Genomic DNA, 14,640 nt, shown 5'->3' on the forward strand with positions numbered 1-14,640 from the left:
CTCACCAGGGTGCCCTGGAGATGGGTGTAACTCAGGGAAGGCGTGTTCCTTTTCTCCCTCTTCTTAAAGAAGGGCCTGCATGAAGCCCCTTGCTCCAGAAAAACTGGGCTCAGAGATCATGTCACGGGGTGGAGGCAAAGCCCCTGGCCCCACACCCATCATTCCTCGGGACTCAGTTGCTCAGTGCACAGTAGCCTAGGATTGTAGGGTGGTGTGTGGTTTCTAAAGGACATCCACGCCTGAGACAGTTGAGGAACCCAAGAGAGAGGGGTTTGCGTTCCTGCTCGGAGTCACTGCCCCGAACGGCAGAGCTGGAACCATGTCCAGTCCCGGTGCCGCCCATCCAGGCACCCTCATCCCGCGTCAGCCTGCCTGCCTCGTGACCTCGTGGCACACCTTTGCTCTGATGTGTTACTGGCACACCTGAGTTCCCGAGGGCAGGGCCACTTCTTATTTGTTTGTTATCTCAACAAATAGTATTTATTATCTCAACATGTACTCAGTGACTGACTCCACCTGGATGCCAGGCCCTGTGCTGCCTCTGCTAGCCCTGTCCCCGTGCTCGGCCCTGCTGGCAGGAAGCTCGTGTTTGAGAACAGGGAACTTGGGATGGGTTGGTGACGAGAGCCTGTCCTGAGTGGTGTCCCTCCAAGGATGATGAGCCACAGCGGTGCAGAAGGGGCCCTGGGAAGCAGGCTGTACCCGCCAGCATCTCCCGGGCCTGGGACCCAAACGCCAGTCTTCAGAGAGGAGAGGCTGCAGTCTTCTCGCTGCAGGGGAGATGGCGGGGGAAGTCGGGCCATGTGCTTGCTTCCTCTGTGCTGAGGCCATGGTCAGCAATCCTGAGATTCCCAGCCCGGGTTTCCACCACCGACGTCACTGTGTAAGGAGCAGGTGGTGCCTTTGAGCGGCTGGGGGCACCCATGCACCAGAGCCAGTGCACGTGACCTGGCGATGGGCAGGGGTGGCCATTGCAAGGTGACAGCTGCTGGCACCTGACGCTCACGGAGGGTCCCAGTGCACAGGCGCGGCTGGCTGTGTAGAGCTGCTGACCGCCTCTCACCACCACCTGCCCTGCCCCGTGCCGCCTGGGATGACTTCCAGCCTGGGTGCTTTTGGTAGCCACACCTCAGAAAACCAGCCTCCGTGACTGTGAGCCACCGTGGGCATGAGTCACCTGTCACCAGAGCCTGGTGTCCCTGTGCAGGTGTGCCAGGTGGGCAGAGGAGACAGGTGAAGGCACATTCCTCAGAGCCTGCTCACAGCTCTGCCCACTGCGCATTCTGTAGAGAACCTCAGCACCCTCCTCCCTGCTGGCAGCCAGGCAGGGATTTAGGCGGTTTCTGTTTGGCCTCCAGTGCCTGCCTCTCCCATGTGCTGTCCGCCCAGACCTTAGACCTGTCAGTGTTCTTGGGCATCCTCCTAGATAAGAGACTGCCCAACTGTGGTAACTGGGTCCCCAGGATGAGTCAGGCTCAGCCTGCCTAGCTCACGTTTTATTCTTTCCAAGTTCTCCCAACCTTGAAGCTCTCTGGGGAGGGAGCCAGCTCCAGGCTGGGAATGGGCCTGGTGGCCTCCGTCAGTATCAGCCCAGGTGAACTGTCCATGAGCCACAAAAAAGAAGGTGGTGGGAGGAGTATCATCTGGCTGCCTTCTGGGTCACTGCGGGGAGTTGCTGCCCCCAGAGCTTAGCCGCTGTCAAGGGGTGGGATGCGGCAAGGACCCCCAAGAGGTTCCCTGGAGTCCTTCATTCTAGGGCGCTAAGCATTGGAGAGTGCTTCCTGTGTCTGAGACGGGACAGCAGGGGCCCCACAAGCAAGCAAGCAAGAGGATAGCAGGAGGGTGGGACAGGCGGGGTGGGCGGGGCAGCCTGGCAGCCATGGGGACATCTGGATGGATGACGGAGCCCTGGTGGCTAAGACCCAGCTTGGGAAGATCCAGGGAGGCGCAGTGAAGGAGAAGGAACAGAGAGAGCAAAAGCTCTGAGGAGGGGTGGGGCGGCACCCAGGCAGATGGGGGTGTAAGATGAGGTGTGAAGGGGCAGGCGCACGAGAGATGAGGCATCAGTGGTGTGGTGGGAGAGGGTCAGGAGACCAGTGATGGGGATCAATCAGGAGGGCTTCCTGTGGGAGGCCTCTCATTAGTCCTTCAGAAATGGAAGGGATCTTAGAGATGGTGAAGATGGTTTCTGTGTCTCAGGAAGGGCTCTGGGCTTTTGGGCCAGTCACCTCAGCTCTCAGGGAGTGAGGGAACTCACGGCCCCACGTTGAGACCTATGCACCTGCAGCCCCCCAGTGCTGTCACCATGCCCTGCGGCTCTCTCTCCAAGCCCCATTTCCAGTCTCTTCCTGCAGGGCTGTGCGTTGCCTCAGCTCTGCTGTTGAGAAAAGATCCATTTTTACGAAAGTCTTGGCCAGGCGCGGTGGCTCAAGCCTGTAATCCCAGCACTTTGGGAGGCCGAGACGGGCAGATCACGAGGTCAGGAGATCGAGATCATCCTGGCTAACATGGTGAAATCCCGTCTCAAAAAAAAAAAAAAAAAAAAAAAAAAATTAGCGAAGTGTGGTGGCGGGCGCTTGTAGTCCCAGCTTCTTGGGAGGCTGAGGCAGGAGAGTGGCGCAAACCCGGGAGGTGGCGGAGCTTGCAGTGAGCCGAGATCGCTCCACTGCACTCCAGCCTGGGCGACAGAGCAAGACTCCGTCTCAAAAAAAAAAGAAAGAAAGCCTTATGTTTCCATTGCACGTGGGTGATGTCATCACACTTTGCCCCTTGGATGCAGATCCTCCACGCTGGGTGCTGCCCCCAGTGGGAACACCAGCCTGCGCTCAGTGCTGCAGAGCTGGTGTTTCCCCGCCAGGCGGGGTCTCAGGGGATTTAGCGCCTCATTTGTTTGTGGGTTGGCTTTTTCCTTTTATAAGTTTTCATCGGAAACTGATTTTACCAGTTGTATGTCACACGGCCCTCCTGCCTGGTCTCCAAGCTGAGAAATTACAATGCATGATGCACGAGGCTGATTTTCATGTAGATGTGTTCGCTTGGGCTAGAGCTCCGGGTGTGGCTTGGTCCTAGGAGAGGAGCCCCAAGCACTCACTGGCATCTCCATGTTTGGGTGAAACCCTGTGCAAGGGCAAGGGCGGGAGCATGTGTCCCACATAGCTGAGCCCCCTGGTCAGCAGGCCTGTCCTCCCATCTCCTGGGAAGGTAACATGAGCTCCTGTCTTCCACTCCACCTGCTCCCAGATTCCTCAGCCAGCCCTGGGGCTTTGCCCCTCCCCTTCCACCTGCCCGGACTGCATTCCAGGCACAGCCAGGGTTGGTGGGGCCTGCAGTGGGGATCCCTTGACCTCCCTAACCACCCCTGCCGTCTGGCCTTGGGCCAGGCTCATCCCTTCTAGGCCCTTAGCTGTCCTGTTTATCACGTGGAGACATCTGCCCAGAGGCGGCTGCTGGGCCCGTCTGGCTCTGTCCACTCCTCATGGGGTTGTCCTGGAGCTCTTTGGGGTCCTTCTTGCGCCACAGACAGTAGGTCCCAGCTTTCCACAGCAGAGGGCACCCCTCCTTCCCCACGCATGGAGGGGCAGGTGGGTCTCTTAGGTGCCAGAGAGTAGCAGGTCGGGCTCAGTGCTGTTTCCTCCTGGGCAGACTGGTAGCGGTGATGGGAGCCCCAGGGCTGCTGGTCATTAGAGCCGAGCCCAGCTCACCACCCCGCCACCATGTGCTGGGAGAGTGTGTGACCCATGGCTTCTGCCAGATGGGCCGTGATGGAGCCCCCACCATTGGGCAGCGCTGGCCAGCCTGGGACCCATACGGCCGCCGGGCGCAGCCCGCAGCCTCCCCCACACCCATGTGGAGCTGGGCCAGGCAGGGTGCGTCCTCAGCAAGGGTTTCCAAGGACTGCTGAGTCACCTTGGGGAGGAGGCCCTTCCCTCAACCAGGGCCAAGGCGCCTTCCCAGCCTTGTTGCAGCTGGAGCTGGATCTGCAGAGAAAGGCCCTGAGCGACCACTCGAGTCCACCTGACCCCTCACTCCCTGCTCCCAGCCTCGTGGTCAGATTCCGTAGCCCGCATCTCGGAGGCCTGTACCACAGCTCTAGGTCGTCTGGGAAGTGAAGGAGAGGCTGGGGTGTGGGACCCTGACCAAGAGCGTAACGTTCGTGGGTATCTCCTGAGTGCCAGGCACTGCCCAGGGTGTGGGGGCGATGAGAGGGCCAGTGAGGGCTGTCCCCAGGGCAACTTGATGTGGGGCGGGGGGTGGCCACGGGAGAGAGCAAGACGCAGCCCCATGCTCTGGGGACTGGCCTGCGACTTGGACTGAGGGGACAGACCCGGAGCCCCCATGCGTCCAAGCCCCTCACAGAAGAAACGCAGAGGTCGAGGCCCAGGGGCCAGGCCAGAGCCAAGGAGTCAGCACGGGAGAGGCCGGGCTGCAAGGCCGTGGCATGGGAAGGGCAGCATGTGGACCAGAGGCCGAGCCTGTCAATGCAGATGAGGGCCAGGAGGCCAGGGAGGAGGCTGTCCCGGGAGAAACGCTGATTGCCCCACCTAGGGCGGACAGGTCAGGTTCGGGCTGGTGGAGGCCTTCTGGGATGCAGGCCCTGCACAGGGTTCCTTGGGGCTTAAAGTCAGCAGCCAGAGCTGGAGGCCTCATCAGAAAGGCAGTGTGGGCTGGACTCCCGCTGGTGACTTCGCTGTCAGCACAGGAGAGGTCCGTCTGGCCCTGGGGCTGCCCTCACAGAGCCTCTGGCCACCAGACCATCATAGATCAGGCCTGACTGTCCCCTTTGTCTCGGGGATGGTGACAGAGCTGCCCCGTGGCCATCAACACTTCGTCTGCGTGACTTCTTTCCGGTGGCTGATTTCCACTCTGCTTCCAGTTCCCCTGATGCGTCGGCCTCAGACTCTTGGATGGGGCCCCCAGGGCCCATCTGGAGGATTTATCTTGCCTAAGTTTTTTTCTCCCCCTCATTTTCATGTACCGGGCAAGAGAGCGGTGGCTGTGACTTCAAATGGCATTGGCTCGCTGCCGCACACACAGCAAAGCATTTATCTCTCTTTTGCCAACCTGAGAGTCCCTTCTCTAGCTCCAAGAGCCAGGAGCCAGGCAGGGCAGGGCCCAGACAACCTGAGAGATGGCGTGAATGGCCAGCACCACAGTTGGCAGAAATGCACTCCTGAGGCAATTTAGACTGCGGTGGCTGGGCCTGACCATGGCCCCCAGTGTCTGGCTCTCTTTCCCTACCATGGCACCTAGCCCCACCTCTGGCCAGGAAGTCTGCGGCAGGCCTGTCCCCACAGGCTGGAGGCCATGGCGAACCCAGGCTCTCAGGGGGCCCTCTGTGGCCTGGTCTGAGGCAGAGCCCATTCTGGTTCCAGTCCAGAGCCAGTATCTCGGTTGCCAGCCCAGGCCCAAGGGACTGCCCCTTTGGCTAAGAGGATGCCTGGGGCTTCCAGAGCCACTGTCCTTTTGCTGCCAGAGCTTCGTTCCCAGAGGAGCCCCTGAACCACCACAGAGGTGGGTCTGTGGCTGTCCCCTGGTGCCCGATCTGGCCATGGTGGCGGCGTCTGGTTTGGGGTTTCCGTGGGAAAATGATTTCAGAAACTTTGTCCCGATTCATTGTTTTCAGTGCCCCCATTCCCAAAGACTGCTTTTTAAAAACCATTCAGCCTTGATGGACAGGAGGGGAGATCTCTGCTGAGAGGCTGGAGGCTTGAAGGACAGTGCAAATGCAGGGCTCTCAGAACTCCCAGATGCTGAGGGGAGCCCCAGCTGTCGGGACCCTTCCGTCCATGCATCACACACAGTGGGTGATGACCCAGTTGGCCCCGGGGCAGAGCCTCCCTCCATCTTCCCTTGGGCTAGGGAGTGGGTTTCTGCCATCTGACTCCTCACTGCCAGGCCATGAGGATCACCTGGCACCCGTGAGGGTCACTTGGCACCCGTGGTGCTCCTGTGGCCCCTCCCACTGCTCCTTTCCCTCCCGCTCCCGGCCTCGTCTCTGCGCATGTTCAGGAATGACTACTACTGCTTTCCACCTGGGGATGCCCTGCAGGCTCCCAGACCAGGAGCCCCCGGCCACAACCCCACCCACGCCTGTGCTTACTGCCATGCGAAAGCTCAGAGCTGCTTGCAGCAGCGCAGCCCCTGTGGATAGGTGAGCTTTCATAGTCAGCACACAAGGGCCTCAGGTCCGGAGAGTCCCCGTGCCACTCGGGCCACTGGAGGTTTCCAGCAAGGACAGACAGACACATCACCAAGCTAGGAGCCTGGGAGCACACATGGAAAAGGGGACACGAAGGCCAGTGGCTTCCTGTGCCGCCGGGCAGCAGGCCGCCTCCAGGCTGTGCGCGTCTTGGACTTTTTGACTCATGGGAAAGAAGCTGTGATGGACCTGAGGAGGTGGCCATGTGTGTTGGGCAATCAGGGAAGGGCATTGCAGTTGTAAAGGGATTTAGAGACACACGGATATGATACATCCTTATATCCTTTGCCTCTGCCCTCATCCCATGTCAGGGCTTTTTCTACGCTGCAGGGATCCTTGCATCCCTCCCTGGGGCCTCCACCCCAACCCTGCATTCCAGTTGTTCTGCACACAGGTCTGATCAGGATTCTGCTGCTCCTGCAGGCCTTACCCTGACTTCGCCCCATTCCGTGGCCGACCAGGCCTTGAACACGGCTGCAGTGTTAGAACTGCGCCCACTGTGAGGAGGGGCTGAGCCCTCACCTCCTCCACGTCCCCTTCAGCTTCCTCCTCGTGGTGTCGGGCGCCGCGCACAGAGTACCTAGCATGGGGACTGTGAATAGTGGCTCTTGTTCCATGTGTCCTGCCTGCCCTGTCCCTGGTCCTGCAGGTGGCTGGGCCTGGACCCTTACTATGGTCCCCAGCTCCCCAACCCGTGCCCTGTCCCGGAGCTGTTGTCCCCTAGTCCTGTAAATATATGGCCTTGGACAGGCACACAGTGTCACCCCTGTAGTCTTAGCACTTGGGAGGCTGAAGCAGGATTGCTTAAGGCCAAGAGTTCGAGACCAGCCTGGGCAACATAGTAAGACCCCTGCCTCTTTTAAAAAAAAAAAAAAAAAAGATGAGGCTTTCTCACAGGTATTCGCTGTGGTTAACAGCTGTGCCCACCTGCCATTTCACCCTGTGTCTGGCACTGGGTGAGGCCCCTGTGGTCTGTGCGCTCACAGAGTCCGCTGAGGAAGACTGCAGGGAGGGATATGGAGGTGGCTCTGTGGCACAGCGTGGGCACCCCCACAGCACCACCAACGCCAATGGGCAGGTGGACACCAGCCAGAGACGCGCTCCCCAGCCGAGGGCGGACAGGTGACCTCTGCTGTGAACCTAGAAATTACCGAGCGCCCCAGCATGACTGCCAGTGAGACCTGAGGACCCTGGGGCCGACCCCTCCGCAGGCAAATGTGGCGCATCCCTGCAGGCTGGGCCACAGCAGCCCTCCCCTGCCCTCCCCCATGCTGGCCTTCTCCTTTAAAAGAGAAAAAAACCACAACCCTGTTAATTCATCAGAGCAGATTGTCTGCTGGGGCACCAAGCCTGAGACGGGCGTTTGTGTTCTGTGCCGTGTGGATCAGGTTTCGCGGCTGAGATGTTTAAATCAGCAGCCAGCTCCACTCGGCAGGATTCAGAATTTTCCTCCTGCTCCTGCCAAGTGGCCACCACAGCTGAGCCCACACCCCTCTGGGTAAAACCTGGGATTCTCCTGCCTGCGGCAGCCCTGCCCTGGCTCTCGGTCCACAGCATCTTCACAGTTCATTTCTGCGTTTTTCCACCATGTATTCTCTGTTCTTCTGTATGTCACATCCCTTGCTTCTCTCCAAAGAGAGCCAAAGGTCTAAACTCTAATGAATGCCAGACTTCAAAGGAATAGCCCCCTTCTCCCAGGGGCACAGGAGTCCCATGCTCTGGGGCAAAACCCCTTCTTCGTGTCCAGCTCTGTCATTTCCCAGGCGCCTGGCAGACAGGTGACAAGTCAGTGTCAGGCAGAAAATGCATGAGGCGTGCAGGTGGTGGGTGCAGGTGGGATGCGTGAGCATGGAGTGGGCAGGTCTCCACTGGGCGCCTCTGGGCAAAGATCTGAAAGACTCCGAGCCAGTCTGGCCAAGCCCTGGAGAAGTGTCTGGCAGGCAACAGTGGGTTCCTTCCCAGAAGCCACTGCCAGGCTTGACTGAGCCGGGGCCTCTCCCATGGTGACTTCTCACCTGGCAGGGTTGGCCAAACCTCACTTCCCCCTGCCCCAGGTGGGGACATGTCACAGCCTCTGTGGGAGGCCAGCATCTGAAGCAGGGACAGAGTCTTCCCTCTTGGGCCTGGCCTATATTTGTTCCAGGACTGGTGAGAGGAGGCGCTGGTGTCGCTCTGAGGATGGCAGCCCTTGTGGGGCCTGCGGCTCGTCACTTGGGGTTTGCAGCTGGTACTCTGACCCCGTCCAGGTGGGGCCCTTGGGGGAGTGGGGAGGGGTCCCCCACCCATCCTGCCACCCTGATACAGGCTCAGTCAGTGGAGGGTGGTCTTTGCAGTCTCCCTCGGCAGAGCTGGACTGCTGGGACTATGGCCTCGGTCTTCCCTCCCTACCGGCAGGGTCTCTGATTCAGGGGCATCGGGGCTGGGTGCCCCACAACAGGCAGCTCTTGCCTGGTAGATGGCACCAGGGTTAGGAACGCCCACTCCAGACAGCGACCCCAGAGGCGCTCTCTGCTGAGCCTCCCTGTGGCGCCCAGCTCTGCCACAGACTCTCAGTCCCCTCCGTGCTCAGCAGTGCTGGTGCTGAGGCCGCAGTGAGTAGGGCTCTGACGGGCAGGAGCCCACGCTTGGTTTCCGCACTTGCGGCTGGCGCTGCACTTGGCCTGGCTGCCTTGCTTTTCCCGTGTTTCCCTTGTGGCCATTCATCCCTGTGTCCATCTGTGCCGGTTTCTAGTTTGTGAGCCTTGGAGAGAAGGGACCTTACAGGGTCGTGTCTCCTGCCCAGTGCCTGGCCCGTGGGGGACTATCCGTCACCACAAGGGACTGAGCTGGAGCTGAGCAGAGGGACCCGGGTAGTTAGGACACAGCCTCCTGGGTGTCAGGGGTGCGAGGAGTCAGGTGGTTGTGGGGGTTCAAGAAGTCGTTCTGGGGCTCAGGAAGGCAGGGTCCTGGATTCCCAGGTGAGATGGGCAGGCGGGGCCGGGGCCAGAGCCAGAGGCCACCAGATGGGTCTTTGGTGCCATGGCGGGTCCCCAGCCCCTCCCCTCAGAGGCAGGATGTGGTCCCCGCCGGCAGGGCCTCTCCTCCTGCCCTACGTGAGGCAGGGGGCTGGGGAAGGGCCCTAACGGAGCCGCTCCCGCCAGCCTGCACACCAGGTCCTGCCTGGGCAGGTCATGGGGCCGGGGTGGCCTCAGCCCAGAAGATGCGGTTTCGCGGCCCGCTGGCTTCAGTTCTCCTCCCGGCTTCCCAGAAGAGTCCAGTCTCACATCAGCCACTCATTTCCCTCTCCGGCAGCCGCTGGCTCTGAGCACGCCCTCTCTCGCCACAATCACAAGAAGTGAAACTGTCCCAGGAAATAGAGTGGAACGCCCCAAAAACACCTAGGGAGGGCGGGCTCCTTCCTCCTCCTGCCTTCAGCAGAAATGGAGGGCAGCCCCACTCTCCTGCCCTGCAAGGGCCATTTCCTGCCTTTCACCTGTGCCAGAGTCTAGCCCTCCCGCGGTGGGTGTGACGAGGGGGTTTTTAAGAAGCTTCCAAGGTGTTGTGTGGCTGAGTTGAGAACCACCAACTCACAGGCAGGAAAGGGACGGGTCAGAGGCGTGGAGCCTGGAGGTCGTGTGTTCACTGAATGCCCGGCGCACATGAAGGCAGGTGGACAGAAAGGGTCCCGATGCATGGGTGAGGATAGTCCCGTGGTGTGGGGGCTTCCAGAGCCAAGCCTTGGAGGAGGGCCGGGAATTCCTTGGGAAAGGGGCGGCTGTCTTTTTGGGCAGGATGCCAGGACATAAGACCAGCAGTGTACTCTGGGCAGGCTACCTTTTGCAGAGCTTGGGGTTGGGGGCATTTGCACTCATGGTGCCCTGGGCTGTGACCTCCAGGCATGGGCTGGAGGGTACAGCAGGTGCCTGGCATGGGCAGAGCCCCAGGCTCAAGCTTCTCCCGCCCCCGCACTTCCTGCTCTTGGGTCCTGAACTCCTGACTGCCCTGCTGGACAACCCCCAGCCCCACACAGCCAACGCAATGTGGCACCGCAGGGACACTCATGACATCCCTTGGCGACATCTTGTGACAGCTCAGGGCAGGCAAGCACCAACCGGACCTGGAGAGCACCGTGGTTGCCTGGTCCAGGGGCACAGGCCATGGCCCGTGTCAATAGTCACCAGCCCACGGCACACAACACCTCCCTCTCCTGCCCAGGCCGTGTGTGCACATCTTCACACAAGTGATCAGACCCGGGACGTTAAAGTTGCCGATGACTTCAGAGATGGCACACCCTGTGACACTTGGCCCCCAGAGGGCAGGGCCAAGCGTGTGACCTCAGGCAGCCTCCCTCTGGGAGCCTCCATTTCTGGCAGGGCCGGGCAGCCACTCGGCTCTTCATGAAGTGCTGTGTGCTGGGAAGGGCCTCACACTATCCCTCTCGCTCTGTTCGGCATCCCTTGGCGCCAGGCACACATGGGGTGCCCTGGGTGAAGAAAGCAGCGCCTGTGCACCGACAGCGGTGCTGGGGTTCAGGGGCTCCTGCTATGTTCCATGGGACATTTCAGGGCTGTTCTTCGCATCCCAGGCGCTGTCAGAGGGAGTGGTTTGGGAGTTCAGTGCCTGCTTCTGCGTTCTCACTACACGAGGAAAGAGATGCTGTAAGTGCCTGTCATTGTCATCGCTTTCACTGTAGCTGAGAGCCATGAGGACTGAGGTGTGCCAGGCCTGTGTCGACTGCCTTGTGAAACTGAGTGTCCACATGGGGCAGGGGCCGGGCTGTCCCATCCTGAGACACGGGCACCAGAGCACAGGAGAGTGGTAGCCTCCCTGCCCAGCCGCCTGCACCTCTGCTCCTGTCAGCTCCTGCTGCCTCTCCCTACCGAGCTGGCAGGATTTTTTTTTTAAGTAGACCCCAAATACTCAAGGATGGGGGAAATCCCCACATTGCTATCTGTGGGGATGTTTGTGTAGGCGCTTCTGGAAGCAGTGTCTTCTGAGCCATGTGCTCCCAGGCTGAGGTTCTGGACTCCACCGTGGCCAAGATGGGGCCTACTGTGGTGGGGTCCGCAGTGGGCATGTGAGTGGCAGTCAGGACACACACAGGCGGGCAGGCTACCCCCACCCTCACCCTCCCTGTCCTGCAGGCCCGTCCTGCTCCACAGGCAGTGTGTGGCCCTGGGGTGCCCACGGCAGTGCCCGAGGTATGTGTCCTGATCACTTGGCCTACTGCCTCTGGCTGTGGATGCCATGTGGCTGGAAGGCCACCCAGGGCCTCCTGTGCTCTTCTTTCTCCTCCCCCTGGGCTCACAGCGTTTCACCTCTTCTGCCCTCTAGCTGGTCAGTGAGAAGGTCGGAGGGGCCGAGGGGACCAAGCTGGACGATGACTTCAAAGAGATGGAGAAGGTGAGGAAGAAACTGCATGCTCTGTGTGGTGGCGACACTGCCGGGGCCTGACCTCTGCAGGGCATAGTGGAGGCGGCCAACCCTGATGGGCCTGGGTCTGGACTCATGGGGCCCTGCAGGCGTGGAGAGCTGGGGTGGTGTGGGGGCCTCGTCAGCTGGACTTGACAGGCACCAGCTCTCTCCCCTGCCCTGGGCAGGCAGCTGTGGGGACATGGCTGAGCTGAAGACATGGAGAGGGGGTTGGGGGGTCCTGGTATGGGCTCCTACAGCAGGAGGTGGTGCAGCAGTGGGGGCCTTGTGTGCCTTGGGCCCCCAGTGGCTGTGGAGTCTTTTTTTTTGAGACGGAGTCTTGCTCTGTCGCCCAGGCTGGGGTGCAGTGGCCGGATCTCAGCTCACTGCAAGCTCCACCTCCCGGGTTTACGCCATTCTCCTGCCTCAGCCTCCCGAGTAGCTGGGACTACAGGCACCCGCCACCTCGCCTGGCTAGTTTTTTGTATTTTTTAGTACAGACGGGGTTTCACCGTGTTAGCCAGGATGGTCTCGATCTCCTAACCTCGTGATCCACCCGTCTCGGCCTCCCAAAGTGCTGGGATTACAGGCTTGAGCCACCGCACCCGGCCTGGCTGTGGAATCTTATATGCTGCTTCTCTCCACAGAAGGTGGATGTCACCAGCAAGGCGGTGACAGAAGTGCTGGCCAGGACCATCGAGTACCTGCAGCCCAACCCAGGTGGGTGCTCTAGCCACTGCCAGGGCCTGCCCCAGGCCCTCTGGCCTCTGTCAGTCAGAGGGAACGTAGGGGATGACAGCACCACCAGGCTCATGGGTGGCAGGCTTCAGGCACAGCTGGATTCAGGGGTGCAGAGACTATCCTTGGCGCCACATGCTGCCTTTCCACCTCAGCCAGCAGCTCAGTCCCCCTGTTGACTTCACTCTCATGCCGACTGGTTCCTCGAGGCTGTCCCAGCCTTAAACCCCTCTTCCAGCCAGCAGTCCTGGCAGGGAGCCTCTCCCCCAGCTCACTTGTGGACCTATTTGTATTGGCCGCCCCCTCACCCAGTGCCCCTGGGATGGGTCTCCCTGGCCGAGAGACGGACCTTTCCCCAAGGAAAACCCAAACACTGGCTCCATAGGAGGCCAAGGACAGTGGGTAGATGCACACCCAGCAGCGTCCACTCAGGCCCTGCCAGGAGCAGGCAGCAGAAGGGACACGGCTCCTCACCTACCCCGGGAGCCTTGGCCTCACCACCCCCCACTGCATATCACTGCTGTGCCTCCTCCCTGGGACCCCCAGATGAGAGGTATAGCCACATTCCAAGAGGAGCAGCCCTTGGAAGGAGGATGTGTTGCCCCCTGAGGAGCTTGGTCACCTCTCCACCCGCTGCCAGTTCCTTCGAGGCTAGCGGGGGAGCAGGGAAGGGACCCTCTGGGGATTCCACTGTGCTTTGTGTGGCCTGGACTGTCCACAGGCACGGGAGGCAAAGGTGGGGCAGGGGATGTGGGGGCTGCAGCCTGCCAGGGCGGAGGAGTGCAGGCCTCGCAGCCCACATCTACCTGGCCATCCTATCCCAGCCTCGCGGGCTAAGCTGACCATGCTCAACACGGTGTCCAAGATCCGGGGCCAGGTGAAGAACCCCGGCTACCCACAGTCGGAGGGGCTCCTGGGCGAGTGCATGATCCGCCACGGGAAGGAGCTGGGCGGCGAGTCCAACTTTGGTGAGTGGTGCTCTCTGGAAGCCACGCCCACCCTCCCTGGAGGCCACGCCTCAACACAGGCAGGGCAGGTGCAGGTCCAGGTCCAGCCGTTGGGGCCCCTTCCTGTAGCTCCAGACCTTCCCCAGCTCGAGCCAGCTGGTTCCCCAGAGTCTGGACACCCCCCCCCCCCCCCCGGCATCTATCCTTCCACCACCTTCAGCCTGTTAAGGGCAAACCTAGGCCCTTTTAGGAGCGTGGGGAGGGGGCTGGTTTAACATCCAGTATTGATTGGGATTTTAGGATCCTTTGTTTTGTTCTGAGTTCCAATTTCCAGGCCCTTGGCCTGGAGTGTGGGGGCTGTTAGAAGTTGGGATGGGGCTGAGTGCAGTGACTCACGCCTGTAATCCCAACACTCTGGGAGGCCGAGGCAGGTGGATCACCTGAGGTTGGGAATTCAAGACCAGCCTGACCAATATAGAGAAACCCCACCCTGCCTGTACTAAAAAAACATATATATATATATATAAGATATAATTAGCCGGGTGTGGTAGCGCATGCCTGTAACCCCAGCTACTCAGGAGGCTGAGGCAGGAGAATCACTTGAACCCAGGAGGTGGAGGTTGCAGTAGCCCAGATTGTACCATTGCACTCCAGCCTGGGCGACAAGGGCTAAACTCCATCTAAAAGAAAAAAAAAGGCTGGGCGCGGTGGCTCACACCTGTAATCCCAGAACTTTGGGAGGCCGAGGCGAGTGGATCACGAGGTCAGGAGTTGGAGGCCAGCCTGGTCAATATGGTGAAACCTCATCTCTACTAAAAATACAAAAATTAGCTGGGTGTGGTGGCGCACACCTGTAATCCCACCTACTCAGGAGGCTGACAGGAGAATCACTTGAACCTGGGAGGCAGAGGTTTAAGTGAGCAGAGATCACGCCACTGCACCCTAGCCTGGGCGACAGCGAAACTTTGTCTCAAAAAAAGACGTTGGAAAGGATCCGGGTGTGGTGGTGCACGCCTGTGGCCCCAGCTACTTGGGAGGCTGAGGTGCCAGCATGGCTTGAGCCCAGTTCGAGGCTGCAGTGAGCTGGGACAGCGCCACTGTGTTCCAGCCTGCGAAGCCCTGTTTCAAAAACAAAGGCTGAGGAGTGTCTTGGTCCAGTGGTCTCAGGCCTGGCTTCTCCACAGGCGACGCATTGCTGGATGCCGGCGAATCCATGAAGCGCCTGGCAGAGGTGAAGGACTCCCTGGACATAGAGGTCAAGCAGAACTTCATTGACCCCCTCCAGAACCTGTGTGAGAAAGATCTGAAGGAGATCCAGGTGCTGCTGCTGCGCCAGCCCGGGGCCTATCCCTTCCCCCTGCTGGA

At 60.2% G+C, this 14,640-nt stretch overlaps 1 protein-coding gene across 3 annotated transcripts in view; it reads left to right on the forward strand.

The window, feature by feature from the left end:
• SH3GL1 (SH3 domain containing GRB2 like 1, endophilin A2) overlaps positions 1–14,640 on the forward strand; it is a 39,666-nt gene that overhangs the window by 21,308 nt on the left and 3,718 nt on the right. For 2 of the 3 annotated variants that reach the window (XM_003914692.4, XM_009193204.3), the window contains exons 2-5: positions 11,513–11,581; positions 12,238–12,310; positions 13,153–13,296; positions 14,460–14,593. In XM_003914692.4, the coding sequence (XP_003914741.1) occupies positions 11,513–11,581; positions 12,238–12,310; positions 13,153–13,296; positions 14,460–14,593 (420 nt within the window). Of the gene's footprint in view, positions 1–2,688; positions 10,837–11,512; positions 11,582–12,237; positions 12,311–13,152; positions 13,297–14,459; positions 14,594–14,640 lie in introns of those variants that run through there. The other variant, XM_021930550.2, reaches the window with a different exon arrangement.

This window comes from Papio anubis, chromosome 20 (genome assembly GCF_008728515.1).
Source record: "Papio anubis isolate 15944 chromosome 20, Panubis1.0, whole genome shotgun sequence".
NCBI lineage: Eukaryota > Metazoa > Chordata > Mammalia > Primates > Cercopithecidae > Papio > Papio anubis.